The sequence below is a fragment of the Apteryx mantelli genome, chromosome 3, assembly GCF_036417845.1.
Source record: "Apteryx mantelli isolate bAptMan1 chromosome 3, bAptMan1.hap1, whole genome shotgun sequence".
Lineage (NCBI taxonomy): Eukaryota > Metazoa > Chordata > Aves > Apterygiformes > Apterygidae > Apteryx > Apteryx mantelli.
The window spans coordinates 98,069,578-98,090,360 of record NC_089980.1 but is presented as its reverse complement, the minus strand read 5'-3'; the positions used below and the strand labels follow the sequence as shown (position 1 = coordinate 98,090,360).

The following is a 20,783-nucleotide window of genomic DNA, read 5'->3' as shown; positions in this document are numbered from 1 at the left end:
ACTTGGCTCTGGCAGAACAACCTGGGCTCAGCTCCAGGCGAGTTCTTTTCCTATTGCTCATCCTCTCTAGTGGTAATGATTCTGTAAGTCTAATTAGCAATACAGACTTTGGCCTTTTGATTGGTTGAAAGACTTGTGACCTTTAGACTACCCTTCTGCTGCCCCCTGGGCAGCCTGGTGGCTTTTCAAGAGATGGAACATTTGGGAAAGCAGCAGACAGCTGCCTTGCTGATGCCCTGTGTCTCAGCTCATTCCTGTATGAGTTTTGGCACTGTGGAGTTAGCAGGAGTAGAAAGCTTTGCAAACGCTGCATGATCTGTACTCAGCTGATTGCAGACTGTGAACAGGTCTGCCAGATGAGAAAGGTTTTATTTTTGTACTGCTCTTCTTTAAAGCGGAATTCCTTTGAGGTGACTAGTCCTGGAGATGAGCAAAACTCAGTAGCTGATTATTTGACTGGCACACAGACATTTTTAACAATGAATTACAATATTAGAGGGCTCTTTAGTAAGTCTTGTGCATTAAAGCTAGCTACATTGCCACTTTCACTGTGACTGTACACATACTCAGACCAACATTTATTTGCTATTGTCTGAATACACTTTGCATTGTGTTCCAAAGCCTCATTAGCCTTTAATTTAAGGAATTACTCAGGACCTTTTGCAAAATTTCTGTCATGCCAAACCAACCTCAAATGGCAATGTTGCATGTGTGAACTCTGGTGGGGTAAACCATGCCTCTCAGCCCATCCTTCTTCAAGGTCATTCTGTTTCATGCTAGAATAGCTACTTTGGGGTACCTGCAGTGCCAAAATTGTGGCAGAGATGGTGTCTGACCCTGCAGACCCCATTGACCCCCTCTATCAGCAGGGCTGTGAAGGCTGTGGGGTCAGTTGGATTTGGGCAGGTGAAGGGGCAAGCCCTGGGGATGAAAACTGCTGAGCAAATGGTGAGTTTTTATTTGAAAGCAGAGTTCAGAGCAATTGTGAGTCTTCTTGGAAGAACATAACACTAGTGGAATGGCACCATCAAAAGAAACAAGCTTAATGCCATTGTATTTCCTCCAACAGCTACACCACAAGAATCAGGAGCAAAGCTGGGCACGTCTCTTAAGGACAGATAGAAAATAGCAGCACAGCCAAGGCAGCAGGTATCTACAGCAGGTACCTGCACTGGTAGATGGCTTTGAGCTCTAGCAGTTGGGCAAGTGGATGGTCTCCTGTCCATAAAGGGTTTCTGGAGGCTAAAAAGGCCATGGGTGCAAACTAAGCCAGCCCTGAGCATGCTGCTGTGGTGTGGAGCCAGCCTGGCCAATATGTTTTCCACTTTGAATGGATTCTCCATATCAACCCATGTAGCTAATGTGCATGCAGGCCTCTCTGTGCCCCCAAGTGAGCCTTGTGGCTTCTTCAAACAGTTTTAGCCAACAGACAGAGGCTTCAGTAAAGGGATGGATTGGACCCTCTTGGTCCTTGCCTCAACCCTTATGGAATAAGAGATAATAGTGCTCAGGGAAGAGTAACACAGCAAATTATGGTAACTTCTGCAGAATGAATATTCAGGGCTGAGTCTTGAAGAAAGGAGATGTCAACATCAAAATATTCTGGAGCAGTCTTCACTACAAGCTTCTACTTCTGACGTTTTATAGGATCCCCCCTTGTCCTGTTTTTCTCCCAGGATCTAATTTTGCAATGGAAAAAGGCAAGATTGAAATTCAAAGGAACCCTGCCTACTTCAAAATTGTCTCATGTGATCAGCATCTTAATGCTGGTCCTACATGTGAAAGTCCTACATGTAAAAGCAAAGAGGATTGGCTGTACTTGTAGGATGAGGGCCCATGTCCTGCAGCACAGGGATGCCTGGTCATTCTGGGCAGACATGATCTCCCACTGCAGGGCTACAACGAAGACTATGAATGCAGTCCCAAGAGGCCAACAGGAGTTACTCTGTATACAGCACCTACATGAGTGCTATAGAAATAGTGTGCCCAGTTCTGCTGTTGACTGGGCAAATCAATGATGGGACTGAGGAAAAGAAGCAAAAGACTGAGTCAAAGAAAGGGATGTTTGGGAAACATTTTATAGTGAGAAATTTAAGAAGCTTGATCTTATGAATATATCTAAGAGAAGATGAAGAGGTGGCTTGATCCATCTACAAGCACTTGGATGGAGAAGAGACAATCTAGCAGAAAACAAGACCAAATAGATGGAAGCTGAAGTTAAACAAAAACACTTTCGATCCTATTCTGAATCTATCTGACATCGAGGATAATTGTCAGAAGTTAGCAGTACTGCGTGCAAATTATGTAGAAGACTGTTGCTTGTGTTAAGCAGGAAATCAGATAGATGTCCACAATGGTCCTTTTTGACCTTAAAAAGTTTAAGACTGGTAAAATTATTGGTCTGTCTTGGCCTATCACATCACAGGGTGAAGTGAGCACTAAAGCGGGCACCACACTGCTGGTGGACGATGCTACTGCTGGGCACCAGAGCTGCTCCTCTCTCTCCATCAGCCCTCCCGACTGTAGGTACTGCCTGCCACTAAGGCTGAAATAGGCCAGAAATGACCTCCCAGGCCAGCACATTGCACGGGAAGGGCAATGGACCTGGCTCCCCAGAGCCAGGATGCCTCAGGGCTGCCTGACAAGGTCATCTTCCTTTGCAGGAGTGGCTCTGAGCCATGGCCACCACAGTGTGCCTTGTTATTAGAGCAATTCTAACTGAGTCACCTAATATCTTTTATTTCCCATCTGCATATAGACGGACAGGATCACTGTAGGGTAGGATCTGAACACAGCTGCACAGGCTTCTGCACCTGGGTAGGTAGTTCCTATATGAATTGAATGATTTTTTTCCCCATTTTTGTATATTTTTAACACTTCCTTCTGCTGTGATTTATTATATTGCTACTTAATTGCACCAACACTTTAAAGTGTTTGGAGCAGGAGGAGTTTGTGTTGAAGATGCTAGATAAGAAAATGGCTGTGTGTATGTGTTCTTTTGTGCTGGAAACTTTCCAGTTTGAACTGTAGTACCTGCTCCTCACCCCTTAATTTTGATACAGTCCGCATATCACCTCCGCTGCCACTCTCATGAAACCTCAATGAAAATAAAAGTTTCGTGACTATCTCACAGCAATATCGTCTGTGGTAATGCATCCCCTGGGGGCTGATCACGAACAGAGCAACTGCATCCATTTAGCCAGTTATACCTCCACTAAGGTGGCGTCATTACTGAAGCCATTTCATACATGCAAGATGGCTCTTGAACCCCCAAGGGCTAACCGTGACACTGTAATTGCTCTATAATATAGCCTTGTCTTGCTTTTCTAAGCCATAGGTACAAAGGCTACTGGAAAATATATAGGCACCATGCTTTCCTCCCTACCACCTTTTGATTATTTTTCCTGAAGGCAAACACTCTTGTGTTTCTATTGCAGTGCACTTTACAGTGTTGATGTCGATTTGAAGTCATTAAATAACACAAACAGTAACTATAGCAAAGCAGAAACTACAGAGTTTCAGTCTGTGACAAGCAGAAGTAAACAGCATTTAAACAGTGATTCCATCTAAATATGCCAGCTTAAAAAAAAAGTTTTTCCTCCAGATAAACCTTGTGATGTCCCTGAATTTAAAAATCCTCATTTAAAATTCCAAATATTCTCCAAATAGAATATAAATAATCAAAACTCAACATGAAACAGTTCCTGCAGCAAAAAATCTTTCTCAAATCAAAACCTCCTAAAGTGGCTATCTGCAAGACAGTGGGAGGAAAATTTTCACATAGCCTTTTTGAGTGAGAGAGAGAGAGGGAAGGGAAGTATAGACTGAATATATGATCTTCATTCAGTACTCTGAATGCCCTTTTTCTGTTTCTTCTGCTAACCGACCATAGCCCTGAAGTTTACGGAAAGACTGACATTTTTCCTCTCAAAGCACTCTAAAACAACCAATATGGGAATAAGAAAACAAATTCTGAATCTTTTCATATCAGCTCCCCAGTCAATCTCAGTCAATACAACAATCCTTATTGACCTAAGCTTCCTATCCACTCTCATGTAAATACTCCACCACAATTTAACAATAAATATAATCCAATGCTTCTTTTTGCACCATTCCAAACTTTGAAAGACTTCACAAACCCAGACTTTGGGGGACAAATGGTTTTCACTCTAGAAAATGCATTAATACTTATTCATTGACAGAAACAGCAAAAGAAAATATTTTAGATCACAATCTGCACATGCAAACTCCAGCTTTCTCTTAGACATTATATGGTGACCTGAAACGTTACATTTGTCTAAATTGTCAAAACCTCATTGTAAAAAATGAGACTCACCTGCCTTTCTTGTATACCTCATGTATTTCCTTTCCTTGTTGGTGGTCTCTGCATTCAGTGCATAAAACCCATCCCCACAACAGCAAGATGATACTAAAATGCATTTTAGGGACAGTCAACATGACACTTTAAGACTCTGTATCCAGAAATAGTCCATACAGGAAGAAGAAAACCAAAACGTAGACTCTGTTTCTCTTTTTAAGACATTATTGGTCTGATCGTTATTGGAAGGATGTTTACTCATACCAAAAATCATCCTGCAGTATTTAATCTGGACAGTGGGGAAAGCAATTTCCACTAAACCTATAAATCCCTCTACGTCAGATGGCAGGGATTTTCTAGCAGGATTGGATTCATGTATTCTCAGAGAACAATTATTTTTTGTCCAAACAAGCTATTTTATAAATTGGTTTAAACTGAACCCTTTTCAAGTACCCGTGGAAAATGGCATATATATGTATTTATGTTTGGTTAACGAAAGTAGTGTAGTTGGTCAGACCGGTGTCATAAGTAGTTCTTTAATCGCTGAAATTATCTATATAGTAGTGACATTTGTCATAGGCAGTCCAATACATTAAAAAGTGTTAATAAGCACGTATCCACCAAAAAACCCCCATGTATCAGCTTCCACCAAAAAGTCATCATTTCTATTTAGATGTACAGGATAGTATTTTCATCTTCTGCATTTTTCTACATTACTTTAATACACAATAATACTGTGGCTGGAGTTCCTGGTGCTTTCAAGACTTGTGTCACATACCTTGCTGCTCTGCCGCACAGCTTGGCTGTGCACAAGGTCTGTGGAAAATATCCAGGAGAGCAAGGGGAGGACACAGAGGGATGAGCATGGGGGAGATATTTATCTTCACTGAATACAGCTGTCTAGAAGAGATCCTGCCAAAGCAGAGTAGTGTATGGTGGAGCCACAAGCTCTCTTTTGGAAAGACCTTTCTGAAGACTCTGGGGAGCAGATCTGTACCTGGTCCAGACAGCCTCAGCTTTATTGGCTTCAGTGAGCATTAACACTGCCTCAGGAGCCACAGAAACAACACATCAAGAGTCACTGAGATTTCATTCCATCTTCTGAGATCCAATTTAGTGATTTGCTGGGCTAAAACATTTCCTACACAAAGTTATGCAGGCTTCAGGACATGGCGAAGGCCTCAAGAAATGCCAAAACAGTCGCCCGCAATTTGTTCCAATGGTTAATTGCTATTACTGCTCAAACAAGTTCTACCAATCTTATCTTCCAAAATTATTGGTTTTGGTGTCCATTGTTTCACATGCCCTTCTCAAGGAGGATAAAAAGTACCTTAATAACTGGGTTTTTTTCACCTGTGATGATATGTGGATAAACTCAAATCAAATCTCTTCTTGGTCTTCTTTGCAATAATCTATAAAAAGTTTTATGAAGTCTTTCATCAAAAGGAACTTTTTCTTCTCTTTGGAATAGATTACTGCAACTTTGTATACATCTTTAAAACTTTCTGGTTCCTTGCTTCCGCACCAGGCTGCCTCCTGGGAGCAATGGGGATTGACAAGCAATGGATAAAGATGAACTCACTTAGCTTTCCAGTAAAAGCTGGTAGTCCCCTGTTACACATGAGAGAACAGAAACCTTCATTCTCCAATTAATAGAAGAATTGTACTCAGAGAAGATATTGAGAAGGCCAAAAAAATGTGTTCAATTCCCTTTTCTTTGCATCATTTTTCACAGAAAAGTTTGAATATGAGCAATTCATAGAAAAATTCTGGAACAAACCATTGGACAACTCCCAGAAGAAAACAACTGGATAAGGAATAGACAGCATGGACTCATCCAGGACAAACATGCTGAACAAATTTAATTTCTTTCCATGACAGGTTTAGTAGTTTGAGGAGAAACTGTATATTTAGATAAACTTTTAACTCCATCTCTCACCATGTTCTCATAAGCAAGCCGGGGAAGCATGGTCTTGATGAAACGTATAGGGTGTATGTAAACCTTTGGTGGCTTTAGCTTTGTTTATCTAGCTGTACCTCGAGAGCAGTTATCAGAGACTCACTGCCAGCATGCAAGAATGTATCATATTTCGCAAATGACGTACAAGGAAGCTGTGAACAAGCTGGATGCCTAATTCAAAGAGAAAAATTGGCAAGGGTAGAAATGGCACAGTATCTGTCTTCAGGTATGTAAAGGTTATTGCAAAGAGAAAAATTCTCTGTCTCAAGTGGCCATGGTACACAGAACAAAGAGTAATATGCTGAAAGTTTTGTAAGGGAAAAGTGAGTTTAGGTATCAAATTAGATGCTAGGAAAACTTTCTAACAATAAGGACAGCAATAGAAGCTTTGCCATAGATTATGTGGGAAGGATTTGTACTTGCCAGCACTAGAAGTCATTAAGACAGGTATAGTTGATCCTGTCTTAGAAAAAAGGGCTAGACTAAATTACTTCTCAGGGTCCCTTCCAGAATTATTTCTTTATGATTTTCCCAGAAGAAGAATGATGCGAAGTTGGTATCTTAAAATTAGAACAAAGGTGGAAAATTCAAACATCAGCAGAAAAGAGAGCAGCTGACTATGTGACTGATACAAGAAAAATGAAAGAAAAAAGAAAAATTGAACAAAATATATTTTTAAATATTGCCCTCAAATTCTGCTCAATCTTGATCTTACTAGTAGGTGAAGAGTTAATTTTGCCTGCTTTCACTATGAGGGGCATAAAACCACAACTAGCGATTAAAAGATATAGCACTATTTTCATTCAGTAGATAGAAAGCCCTGTGGACGCTGAAGAACAGAATGAGTAATTTGCAATGAACAGTGTATTCAACAAATTCATCTAATTTTACAGCTTGTAGATTAGCTGTGAGCAGATTGTGGTTTCCCCAAATTGCTGCATTACCTAAGTTTATGGACTGATACATTTTTGTTTTGTTTTGTTTTGTTTTGTTTCCTAGGAATTCATAACAAAATAGTGTAAATTTGAACAACTATTTAGTTTTACTTGGGTTGATAATCTCATGGCATTTTTTTCCTGTTCATCCATCAAACTAGTGGTCACAAATATGAAATTAAACATGCCATCTGCGTTCCAGATTCCACATTAGTAATAATTTAAGCACTTACATTCCACCCACATCTGACAACATTCACTGGATGATCTCAGAGCAAATTTTAAAATATAGTTGAAAGTTACAATACCCTTGAGTTTGATAACTATATCACCAATTCTCTGGATAGGAGATGGTCATCAGAGCCTGAAATGGTTGTGCCAGATCCCTCTTAGACAGTTAGTATCTGATCCAGGAACAGATCAGGAAGTCGGGATAGACTATAGACATGAATCGCTCAACCGAGCAATTTTGAGCTTCACAACAGGCAGGGCCATTTGTTTCCTTTTAAGGCTGAAGTTATCTTTCTTGAAACACTTTTGTGCTTCAAGTCAGATATCGTGCTTATCTGGGTTGCAGTGGGAGCTGAATATAAATGATAATCCACTAAAAAGGAAAGTATTTCAGGCAGCTGAAACAAATGAAAACTGAACATTAAAAGGTAAAACAGAACTCAAACAGAAATTAATACGTTTTCGATCTTTAGAGTAGGTTCCCAGCTACCTGGTTGCTCAGACAGTCTATAGGTAGACTGTTTTCAAAATAAGAGCATAGTCAGAACAAAAAAATTAAGTTTTTCTTTTTTGTCTTTAAGTCAGCTGTATAGTGAGATCCTGATCTTGTCAGAAGTAGAAATCCTGTCTGGAGAATGGTCATACAAGCCACCAGCAATTTTAAGGAACCAGGAGTACTGTCAGTGCCCAGGAAGCAAGGCACAACGTAGTGTGTCTGCCACAAAGCTAACTAGTCAAATCATGAACCTGGCTTTCTCTTGTTCAGGTAAGTACCCAAAGCTTTAAATATCACAATAATACGCAGTATACACAGTATAAATACACTCGGAGCTATAATGAGACTGCAGCAGCCACACATAAAAGACCCAGTAGTGTTTACATTTTCTATCCTCTTCCTTTTGAGTGTCAGCCTTTATCTGAAGGCTTTTAATGCAAACAAAGATGAATGTGTCACTGCATCTGTGCAGCGACTTAAGTTTGCAATAGCTGGAGGAGTACAAGGGTACCCGCCTGATTGATACAATGCTTTTTGGCTTCTGGAAAGTTATTTACCCTGTGCAGCTCTTTTTCTTTCAGAAACAGTTCTCTGTGCCTCTGGGGCACACTGTCAGAGTACTTGTTTTTTACTCCATTAGTGCTTTTGGTCAGGGCGTTGTTGGAGACTTTTAAAATCAGGCTTAATATAGAGTTAGTAGGGTTTCTGAATCTTGTGTCCCTTTTTAACAGGTGTACTTACCTTCTTTGGGAAGTTCATAGCCTCCAATACACTCTGTGTAAGCAAATACATCAGCTGGATACTTCATATTTTTTGTATACAGAACCATCTCCAAAGAGGTATTAACATGGATGCTACGTAAAATTTGAACAACCTGGGGATGAGTGGTAAATTCACTGAATTTCACTATGGTGGTGTCAGCAGTGCCGGTGACTGTTCATTCCCTTCGTAGCTCCGTTCTTTACATGCTTTAAAATCAAACTTTGCAGGGAGCTGAGTGGACAGAGTGAAGCACAGAAACATGCATTTGCATTGCAATGATTAAAACTAAAGGAGGCTAGACAGAAGGAGAAAGAATATTTCCTCTGCAGGCAGAAGAGGCAAATACAAATACAAATTCTCCGATCTGTAACCTGAGGTGCTACATTTGTGGGAGACCAAGAGCTGCTGGGAAAGGGCAGAGGGGGAATGTCCTAGCAGGAAGATTTTACTTTTAAGTGTTAAAAGTCAGTGTATGAACTGGCATTAGTGTGCACCTGCATGGGAATCATGTCACTTTATACTGGCCAGGGATTTCCCCCCACCACTTTATTATCATATTTTCCTTTATGCCTCTGCTCCTCTCTGGTCTCTCTTGCTTACACCATCACATCAGAGCAGGTCTGCATGGTCTTTGTGACAAACACTTGGACTTCTCCTGTGAGTGATGAGCACATCAGTGGACCTCAAGAAATCACAAACAAAAATGAATTAGATTTCTATTCAGCATGAATGGCAGAGGGGAGAGAAATGCCAAAGAATCTATAACCCCAAGCCTTCTTATCACAGAATAAAAACCAAATAGAGGCAAGGCACAGGACATGTGCCTCTAAGTCGCTATAAATCCCTAAATGGATTATACACTGTATAAAAGGAAGGGGAAATAGGCCAAGCCTGCAGTGGGCAGAAAGCTGAAAGGCTGTAGCTAACAATGTGCTTCAGTGAATTGCAGTGGTTCAGGACTAATGCGTTTGGATGCTATTCCTCATTGCTTAAATGAATAACAATGCTACAGCACCACAACAAGGCAAGTCTTTAATACCACTCCGGTTTTCATTAGAGCTCTTTTCTCAGTGGACAGCACTGAATGCTTCTATTCTCCCCACACAATGCGTTGCTGTGCCCAGGGAGACTTATTTGAGTTTGCAAGTGTCTTTAGGTAGTTTTACACTCTGTCTGAGAGATTATGTGCGTTGTGTGCTGAGCCATATCCTTTTGCTTCAGCCCGTTTCGCAATTTCCCAGCACTGTGTTAGCTGGATTAGGCGGTTTAGTGTGCACTCAGCAGTGAGGCACTAGACCTTTTGCACCAAGCCTCTGCTACTAAAACTGGAATAGAATATAACTACTCTTAACAGTTTTAAGAGGGTTAAAATATTGAAATATGCACACGTTAGTGCATACTGCAACCCTTTGGGAAGTATTTTTGTCTGTTATTAGCAAGTATACTAGAGAAGGAGGATGTGGGATGCTATGGGTGTTAAGGACTCCCCTGACATTCCCCATATGTCCTAATCCTTGAGCTGAGCACAATACGCTCCTTTACCAGGAGGGGCTGCTCCTTAAAGGGTGTGAGCTGAGCTGGAAGATCTGGAACTAAAAGGGATCAAAGCATCCACACAGGATTGAAATTATACTCTGCACATCCTGACTAGGCCCTAATTTTGCTCTGACTACTAGATTCTGTTTTTCATCCCTCCTATCGAGCCCACTCAATTCCCCCTTTTTGCAATATGCACATCTCCAGCCAAAAAGGGTCTCTCAGTTTCTTCTTCTCTTCTCAAGGGCCAGCATAACCCCAGTCGGGAATTTCATCAGTAACACACCAAATGTCCCTGCCTGTCTACTGAGGAAGAATTCAAAATGCTTTTAACAAGACAGCAACAAAATGCAGCAGAAGAGAGGGTCAACTATTCTTGCAACAGGAACACAGGAAACCCGACAGGGCCATCTCAAGGCAAAAGATGATGCAAGTATAAATAACAGTAACAGAATTGTCAATAGTAATTCAGAGAAGGTGGTGCTTTATAAGAGGGTTATTCTGCCAATATTTAGAGGGTAATTAAATGAACAACTGGAGTAATTACAGCCCTGTCAGCCTGACACTGATCCCAGGCAAACTACTAGAGTGGCTGATATGACACTCAATAAATAAAGAGTTAGAGGGTAATTTAATTAATGTTAATTAGCATGACTTTAAAGAAAATAGTTCTTTCCAAGCTAATCCTTTTTTGATTAATTTAAAATATGTTTGCTAGAGGAGATGAAGCTATGTAATGTAAGGCATTATGCCTTCTGTAAGGCATTTGGTGTTGCACCATGTGGCATTGTGATTAAGCAATTGCAAGAATACAATATGAAGATAAAATAATGAAAATATTTATAAACTGGATGGTAAATGCATCTCAGATTTGACTGTAAATGGTAAAACTTCATCAGGAGAATATGTTTCCAGCATATTTCCAAGAATATACCTCCCCAAGGAGATGGTTTTTTTCTCTTGTTCTGTTCTTGTCAATGAGCAAGGATAAAACAGAAACTGTTTCCTGACTAAGCCTACGGTGACATAAAGAAGATCAGGAAAGCTGAGGGATCACTGACAAGGAGCAAATGGAATAACATAGGGAAAAGTCCAGAAACTAGTAGCATCATTCGAATTTTTCTGATAACACACCTGGTTTGCAGAAGAGGAGGGCTGCATGATGAAACTCATCTAACCTCTCAAAGGACCTCAAAAGTGTGCAAATGGCAAGTGGTGCTTGATGAAACACAGCGGGTGGTAAGACTGTAGGGCATAACAGCCCTACCTGGACTAGATGCCCAGGTCTGTTCCCACTTATGGTCAGATCTGTCCAGTCACAGGTGATGTGCGCAGTGCTATCCACTCTGGGTACACCACCAGTGTGGGATTTGTGGTGTTGGGCAGCTTGCTCAGTGTTAGGAGGTGCCTCCTTCCCTGGCTTAGCTTCTTTTTCTTCTCTAAGTGTTACCCCCAGAGCCTGCATGGAGGCTGCTGAGATTTCTCAGGGACTGATTTGAGTCATGACTCAACGACTCATGACTTTTAATCCTGTCATTTCCCAGACTATGTGGCCAGAAGCTGCTATTAACTGTCAAGTCTTAGTGGTGTCACAGATTCATATTTTGAATAGAGCTTTTATTAATTTCAGTCTTCACATCATTTACAAACTTTTAATAGTGGAATTTTGACATTCCTTTTGCAGCGCAAATTATCATTTATCCATTGAGACTTTCTGAAGTATTTGATAGGCTCTTTTCACATCAATGTCATAAAACAACGGGGTTTGGACGTGAGATTGTCAGCCTCGGTATCTGGTTCCTTGCTATTTCAAGAGATGGTTTTGAGAGCTAGACTTTTTAATAACACAACCACTGTCTAAAGCTGATGTATTTATCCCATGACATGGTTTTAATTTCTTCCTTTGGTTTGCTAGGGTATTCGAACTTTTATACAAGTATAAACTGAGCTATAAGAGGAAGTTCAATGTTTGCATTTCTTTTCTGATCAGCATACAGTGAAGAAAATGTTTGTTTTCCTTTATGATCTACTAAAAAATCTTGACGATACTTTCTGCTCTTACACCTGGGATATCCAAATTAGACAGGGTTTCTCAGGGCCCTGTACAGCTGAATTTTGGATACCTCCAGGGATGAAGTTTCCATGGCTACTCCAGCTTTTTTCTTGTATCTAGTAGCAATTTCCCTTGCTACAACTTGTGACTGTTGCCTCTTGTCCTTTTGCCAAGCATCTCTGAGAAGACTCTGGCCACATCTTTTCCTTTAGACGCTGGTTAGGTATATCCCCCCTCACCTTCTCTTTTTGTGGCCGCACAATCCCAGCTTCTCTTCCACCAGTCCTTGCACCCAGCCACCACACATGCTCACCTGCATCATGCCAGCTCACCTCACGGCCCAGAGGCCAGACAGCCTTTACCTCCTGGCCTTGAAGCCAGAACTTCTCTTCCTGAGAGACCTCCAGTCCAGGAACAGCTTCCTTCTTTATCCACCAACTTTTTTCTTTTTTTTTTCGATAAGTTGGATAAACAGGTCCATCCCTCCCAGAAAGCATAAAAGCCTCACATAGGTGCTCTCAGCATTGCCATACTGCCCAGCCCCAGCTGCACCTGACATGGGGCCAGGGGAGGTCAGGGAGAAGATGGATGGTGACTTGGAAGCAGCTCGGGTGGAGCAGGCCTGAGGTATTCACATGTTGGCTGCCCTGGGCAACTTGTGGCAGTGGAGTGGAAAAGGGAAAGTGGCAGATAAGCAATGCAAACCTCCCTCACAAGGGAGGGGGGAGGTCATTTTTTCATGCAGAAACATGACTAGGAGACCCTTCTTTAGTAAGCTTGTGGCTTAAGAGGTTCTCTCTCATGTGATTTGGCATATTAGGCAAATTAACCCTAGCATGAAGGAGCAAATGTAACCCGATGTGTATTTGCATCTGGAAGGAAACAACACCTTCTGGGTACCCTCTAGGAAAGAGAGAGGATAAGAAAGGCCCATCCCTCAAGGCCCATAAAACTGCCCAGTGCAAGGCAATGAGAAAAAATTCAGGTTGCTACAGTCCCCCACCCATCCTAATATGTGGATAAACAGACTTCAGGGTAGCCAGTATAGCAGCTTCCATGTGCATTAAAATTCATAGAGAGATGTGAAAAAAAATCAAATCTTTCTTCCCTCCCCTCCTTCAAAAGATACCACTCCTTGCAGAAAGCCGCTTAACATTAATGTTTTTGTTTACAGGTTTGGTGTGAACAGGGTTTTCGCTGAACTCTTTCAAACCTGAAAATGGTCTCTAATTTCTTAGGCCAAGCTCTTTCCCTTCCCTTTCCCTGGCAAAAATGAATTTGTTATTGAAGTCTTGATACTAATAGCATTAGATTGCTATATCATTACAGGAAAATAATGTAATTATTTCAGAGAGAAACCCAGAGCAGACCTGCCTAATAGAAGAGGAGACAGTGGTTTGAGATGCTCTGGGCAAGAACCCAAAATGAAGACTATGGGCCTATATCATTGCAAGCTTGTGGCTTTGCAGCCCAGAAATAGTCAGGAACAGCAGAAATCTCCTCAGGAAATTCAGCCCTTGGTATGTAGGAATAGGATGGCTGAGTTTTGTGCTGAATATATGAAGCATAACATGCTTGGGAAAATAACATGCCTTTGCCAAAAGAAAGACGATTCTAAGAGCAGACTTGGGTTTTGATTTCAATGAGAAAGTTGAATTTCCATGACCAAAAATGGAAATATAACATGATTACACTCTTCCATGGATTATAAAACTGGAATCACTGTAGAAAATTAAGTTGTGGAGGGTTTTTTTTTTTCAAATATGTAATATTTCAAAGTGTGGCAAAGAGTCTTGGGATGTGCTTTCACTGTTTTGTTGGTCCTACCCACCTCAGTGCCTGAATACTGCCTTACCAAGGTACTCTGCTCCTCTGCGCATATGATTTCTGAGGATGCAGAGGCAGATGTGCTTCCTTCTGGACTCCCTAAAGGACAAACTGAGAGCTCCCTGTACACAGTGGAGCCTAGGTAGGATCACCATATTTCTGGCAGAGAAAAAAGTAGTGATAGACAAGTACATGAGAGCGCTGTGCAGAACACTAACTGCCCCGTGGGTCCATGATGCCCCAGTACGTAGATGGTGATCAGTTTGGCCACATGTGATTTCCTGCATTACCGCCTATAGCGGATCCATGAGGAGGCTGTATTTCTCAGCAATTTCACCTAAAGAGAGCAAAAAGCCCCAAACACCCAGAATCTTCTTCCACCCTGCATGAAAATAACTTCAGCAAACCTTGCAATTTTTTTTTTCCCTCCTTCCCCTCTCTTCCTTCATTCTTAGCTTCTTTTAATAGCAAAACTGAGCAAGGAAGTGAAATAAAAACAAAAAACTACAAAGTAAACATTTCTGAAACAGAGTGTTTTGAGACAGATATTGGTTTTTTTTAGAACCTGCTTATTTTGAAACACCCAAATCAGGAATGTATTGGCATTTCTTTGACATATTATCTGTTCTTTTTTGTCTTTCTCTAGTGCCAGAGCAAATAAAAAAATGATAGTCATTAACGCATGCCTGCTTTTTGTGAAGGCTTCCACAGCTATATCAGAAAGCTCCTCTCTCCAGTTGACATCCAGTACGTTGTCCAGTGTGCCAGGTGCAGAAAGGCAATTACCAGCCACCAGGCTGGCATCCTTTTAACAGCAACTTCTTTTCCAGGGCAGACAAAGCATTAGAAAACATATAAAGAGCAGTTCAGCATTTTTGAGAGATGATTAAGGTGATCTAATGGGTCTGTTCCATCTCTGATGTGACAGTCAAATGCTTTCATCTCATTACTCTATTTTACTGCAGCAACATTTTCTGATAGCTGTGAATGTGGCCTGTAATTCCTGTTGCAGCACAGGTAGCCTCAGCCATGAGCAAAAAGAAGTTGGGTTTGGCAATGTGCTGAGAAAGTGTGTGCCCCAGGGACGCCCATTGGCCGCAGGCTCTTTTCAGGTCCCAATAATACAAATAACTGGCAAAAATTTGAATGAATCGCTGGGGCGGAGATTTGTAGAAACACAAGGCGCCCACACGGATTAAATTACTTTCACAGTAATATATTTACACTTTGTTCTCATGCTTACATGTTTAATCTGTTTTCTGCAGCTTGATAGCATTGGAGGAAAGTGAGGTGAAACGGAAAAGAGAAGAAAGCAAACGCCAACGTCAACAAGATTCTGGCTGTCCCAGTCTTTTCTCATTTTCCCGGCTGAGACTCAGCAGCACTCAGGCTGCTGCCCAGCCCAGGGAAGCCTTGTTTGTCCTGTATATATGGTACAGCTTTGTGGGTTTTTTCCTGCTTTATGAGTATTTAGTTTGAGTAAATCAAGATACTGTAAAATCTAAAATGCTGAAATAAAATGGAATAATTCTTTCTTTAATCTATAATATTAAATTCTTTCCAAATGTTTTCTATGAGATCACCAGCAATTCAATAGGATGATTCCTATCAGGTTATCAGCAAAATTAAATAGTAATAAAAACCAATACTCACAAGTATAAGTCATGCTTGCTTTCCAGTATGTGAGTCAGTTTTATTATATCAATATTCTAGGCTCACGGGATAAACATAATGCTTTTTCTTCTTCACCAGTGATTATTATTGACATTTCTGTGGATTTGGCTTTCCAGTTAGTTTTGCTTTTGATCTCAGGCTTTTAGGAGAGTATCTCAGCCTCTTGGGCTGGGATACAGATGCCTCTGTAAGTCCTCACCTGAGAGGGGAGCCTGGAGAAGCAGTAAAACAAAGTATTTCCCCCCGCCAAGAGGAGCCCAGAAGTCAACTCCTAAAGCCACATCTCGAGGAATGTCTTAAGGGTGGACAAGGAAACTAAATGGGCCATTATTAAATGCAGTTGCTTTTGAGTGGAAAGAAAAGTACCAGGAGCCTCCTGACGGCTGTGAGAGTGAAAGCCTGTGTGTGTTACGCAGGGATTCGGAGAGGCAAATTTCAGTCATTTAGCTTGCTGTGTGTCCGGGATGGACTGCGGGACAGATCCTGCGGCTGGGATAAACTGACGTCGTCCAAGAGCCTGGACGCAGGGGCCCATGCAGTGCCTCACACGACCAGCCACTGGCTCCTCCGCAAAGCCCGCAGAGGAGCGGAGCACATCTGCATCACCAGGAGATGATTTAACATCTTGTACTCTTTAGGAAATAAATTCAGTCCTCTTGGAATTAGGATCTGACTTAGGCTGGCTGAATCATAACCTTTAAAAACAAGAGGATTTTTTTTTTTGGTCTATTTTTCCTGCAGAACAAAGCCGGATTTAAAGGTCTGCTGTGGGTGGATGATTGTAACCTTCGATCCACAGCCAAAAGCATTACATTACATAAAGAGGTCTTTTTCTTCATTAGGAATTAATCTGTGCTAACCAGCTGTCAACTGCTGGTAATGACAATTTATTAACATGCTGCCTTGCTGAACTAGGGGCATTTAACTGACTTACTACATTAGATGTGATATGAAAATGCACTTATATATATCCGAGATACACATGGGCTTGCGGCCTGTCCGCCCACATGTGTGCTGATCTAGGAGAGTGAGGGTGGACACAGAAGCACCCAGCTGGCCGGGGGCCCAGCCCTGCTCCCACCTCTCTTGCCTCACTTGCCTCCACTGGAAAGCAGAGCTGAGAAAACCCGCCTGTCTCTTGAAAACCCCACTTTGAAGTATACTGCGGGATTTGGCATTATTCGCCACCACAGCAGGAACTAAAGTTTGCTGCGATGCAGAAGGCGTGGAAGAACCCTTATAGGCATCTGTGGGATGCATGAATTTGCTTATGGTTAAGTCAGGTGAGGGGTTTATTCTGCCCTATAACGTTTTTGTAAACGTTCAAAAAGCAGACACTTTTGAGCTGCCAAAAAATCTTAGCAGGTTTTATGAAAAAGATGGGGTGTTGTTCCTGGAGGAGCTATCATCTCTAAGCAATATAATGACATTTAATGAAATGGATCAAAAACCAAATACACAAAAAAAAAATCAAATTCCAACCTCAACCTCAACCACTATTTCCAACTTTGTGCAGAGAGTTAGCCCTCTCTGTGAAGATGTCTTCTGCTCTGTGCAGGGAAGTGGGGTGAAAGAATAAATCTGTTCCCTTCACAGCTCCAGGAGAGTCTCTATAGGATCAGAAACCGGCCTGCTCACCACAGCAACCTCATCCTTTTTGCTAGTCATTGAGATTTAACACAAAAGAAGTGCACAGTCTCTCCTTTGCTGGTTATCATTCCCATCTGTGCTGGGTGCTGCTGCCTGTGGGCCGAAAGAAGAGTAACAGCACAGCAGAGGATGCCCGTGTCAGCACCGCTGGCTGTTATGAATGCACAGGGTACGTGGGCAGAGCTGTAGCTTATTTAGCAGAAAAGCAGATGGAGCTAGAGAAATGCACAAAGTTCTGTTAGACCAATCTAAGAAGCTGATACCCATCCCCAGACCCTGCCCTGCTACTTCTTGCATGGAAGGAAATGATGCAGGCTAGTTGAGGGCGCACAGCTTGATTGCAACAAGGCTTTTGCAGGGCCTTTCTATAAACAAGCTAGGGACACTTTGAAGAGGGATGCAGACAGAGAGGAGGCTGTTTGGTCCAGAGGAGGGAAAAACAACAGGAAACCTGACAGATATCTGCAGATGCATAAAAAGTATTAAAACTTTCCTTCATATCCACTGCAGGTTGGACAAGGAATAACAGGCCTGAGTTACAGCAAGGGAGATTTAGTTTGGCTCCCAGTAAACACTTTCTAATTTTAATGCTGGTTAACCACAAGTATAAACTGCCTGGGGAGGTTGTGGGATTGCAGGTTTTTAAGAACAGGCTGGACAAGTATCTGTCAGAAATGATTTAAGTACAGTCGATCCTGCCTTCAGGCAAGGGAACAGGCTAGCTGACCTCTCGACATCCCTGCCAAACTACTCTCTGTAAGATTGCTGTGGCAGAGCCCTGCACACCAGCCCGTTTCCCGTTGCAGGGCCACCTCCCTCATCTGCCCTTGCACTGGGCTGCAAGGCGTTGGTGTAGGAGCCCAGGCGAGCGCACAGCCTGGCTGGGCCTTGCTGCGCCACACCGTGCCAGTAGCAGCTGCCTCTTCCCTGCTCCCTCTGTCCTGCTTGTCTTTCCCTTCTCAACGGCTACCATTAGCCTGCTTGTGGGTCATTCCTGCTCTCCTTCACAACCCACTTGTACCTCATGGGAAGAAGAAACAAGGGGTAGACACTGACGGCAACATTTCCCTATGGAAAATGCAGCAGGGCCCAAACAGCACTGATCATGGTAGACACCAGAAGAGGGTTGGCTGCTCGACAGTAAATGCATGTGAAATTTTCGCTTCCAAGTTTGTTATCTGCTTTAATTAGAGTGGACAGAGGGGAAGGCTAGTCTGAGAACCAAAGGCAGTTTGGGCATCACAGCACTGAGCATAACTAGATAGCCAGCAGGCTGTAGCAGCCTGAATTCTCCCTATAAAACCCGTGGAGAGAGGAAGGCACATAAAACTGTGCCGACACCAGGTTCTGCTGCAGCATCCAAACCTTTGAGTTAGCTTTAGATTAGTTTGCTCCCCTCCACTCACGAATATGGGCTCAGAGCCTGAACTCTCTCTCTTCCCTTGCCCAGGTGAGTACCAGGCCATAGCAAAGTTCCCCCTTCTCTTTCTTCTTCTCCTCCCTCCTCTTCTTTCCTTGGCTTAATCTATATTAAATTGTTCTATGCAAACTGGAAAAGCTTTGGCAGGAGGCTTTCTTTTCTTTCCAGCACTGCAGAGCCTTGAATGTACAAGTAGCTCACATGTGGCCTTGCAACCTTCTCAAACACTGAAGAGGATTGAACCCAGGTTGCCCATTTCAGGAGAGACTGCTCTAACTATTGAGCCACATAGATTAAGATTTCTCCATCTCTGAGTGCTTCTTGCAGCCACCAGTTTGGCACGTGTTGGGAATGCATACTGGTCAAGTCTGCACGAGGCAAGGGAGATGGAAGCAAGTGTAGTCTGTGAATCCTGATATGGGATTTGCGTGAGATGGGTATTCAGCTCTGTCCAGGCTGAGCCAAGAGACCAGGGACATGTCTAGCAGCAACCATCAGGCTTCTGGGGAGCCTCAATACTGCAAACAGAGATGTCTTGGAGTAAGTGTGGGCTTTCTAGGGGCTGGGCAGCAGCTCAGTTGCAAGGCAAGGAGAAGCTGAGGAATGAAATTCTGGATTTAAACCGCCCCCTGGGTGGCTGCTGGCATCTTGATTACACTGCTGGGTCTAGCAGCAGAGGACAGCCTGCACCTGCAAGCACTCAAATACTGTTTGCAGCACAGGCAGGCTGCCACCCTGGCCTGAACCTGAGAGCCAGCTGGGCCAGGCCTCTCTTATGGCTTTTCCCTTGGTCAGTGGATGAAAAGCTCAGTAACTACCTGCCTAAATTCCTCATCAGCCCAGGAAAGATAGTCCAGCATCTGGCAATGCAGTATACCTTTATGATATTGCTTGATACCTTAAACTCACTTGAGTTTAAGCCTTAGACTTCATTCTGAGGCTGTTTCCTCCCTGTATGAAATCAAATAGAATATTTTTTCTATTCGTAACAGGCTGTTTTACCTCCTTCCAATTACCCTGTTACAGATTGTTAAACTAATTGGTTTATTGGATTCACACAGTAAGGGAATGGCCCTACAGACAAGGTTCATACCTGGAAAACAGCTGCAGTGCACCAGCACAAAGGTGTTTTGCATTGGAGCTCTTAGTCACAGATTTTGATGGCTTTTGTCACCAGCTGTGACGTGGGAAGAATATTGACAGGCTGTATTATTTACGTTAGCTCCCAGAGGACTAAGGAAGAGAAAGCACAAACATTATAGCTGTGAGTAAAGAAAAGCTAAAAAAGTGAGGAACAGCTAATGGCTTGGCAAAATATTGGTTTTGGCACCATTACAAAAATACTTACTTCCATTTGGTTGGGATTTTTTTCCTTGTCTTGCCTCTTTTCCTTTCCCTTTTTTTCTTTTTTTAAGGAATTTAATTAAAACACTTCTTTGCTGGGTTGTGTGGAGAGAATACAAAGGCTGCTCTTTCACATTTCAGTCTCAATCTGATTTTGTATGAATTTCAGGGAGGGCTCTGTGCAGCTCAGCAAGCTCCATTTCCATTTAACGGTTCAGTTAAAAATTCAGTTGCAGTTTTCATGTCCTCTGTCAGCTACAGTAAAGAGCACCTGAGAGCACAGGGCAGACCACCGGGCCCAAAGTAATGAGCAGGGCCCCCCCATTTCAATCCTTTCCTCTGCTTTCTTTGTCTCTATGCCAGCGCCTCTCCAAATGAGCCAACACTTTGAGCAAGGGCTGTTGTCCTCCTCCTCCTCCTCCAATGGACCATCTTTGGGAGGCCTGACATGGCAGATGTCTGACCGTAAAATCCTGCAAATGGCAGTCACTTCTGCAGACCAGGGCCCCGCTCTCTTTCATGGAGAAAAATCATACAGATAGGCCCCCCTAAGGAAGAGGAGTGTTCAGCGCAAAAT

The 20,783-nt window shown here is 42.5% G+C and overlaps 1 protein-coding gene across 1 annotated transcript in view; it reads right to left on the bottom strand.

The window, feature by feature from the left end:
* LOC106489632 (gamma-aminobutyric acid receptor subunit rho-1) overlaps window positions 1–4,458 on the bottom strand; it is a 34,423-nt gene extending 29,965 nt beyond the window's left edge. The window contains exon 1 of the mRNA XM_013948826.2: window positions 4,337–4,458. Within this exon, the coding sequence (XP_013804280.2) occupies window positions 4,337–4,458 (122 nt within the window). The remainder of the gene's footprint in view (window positions 1–4,336) is intronic.
* Window positions 4,459–20,783: the final 16,325 nt, after the last annotated feature.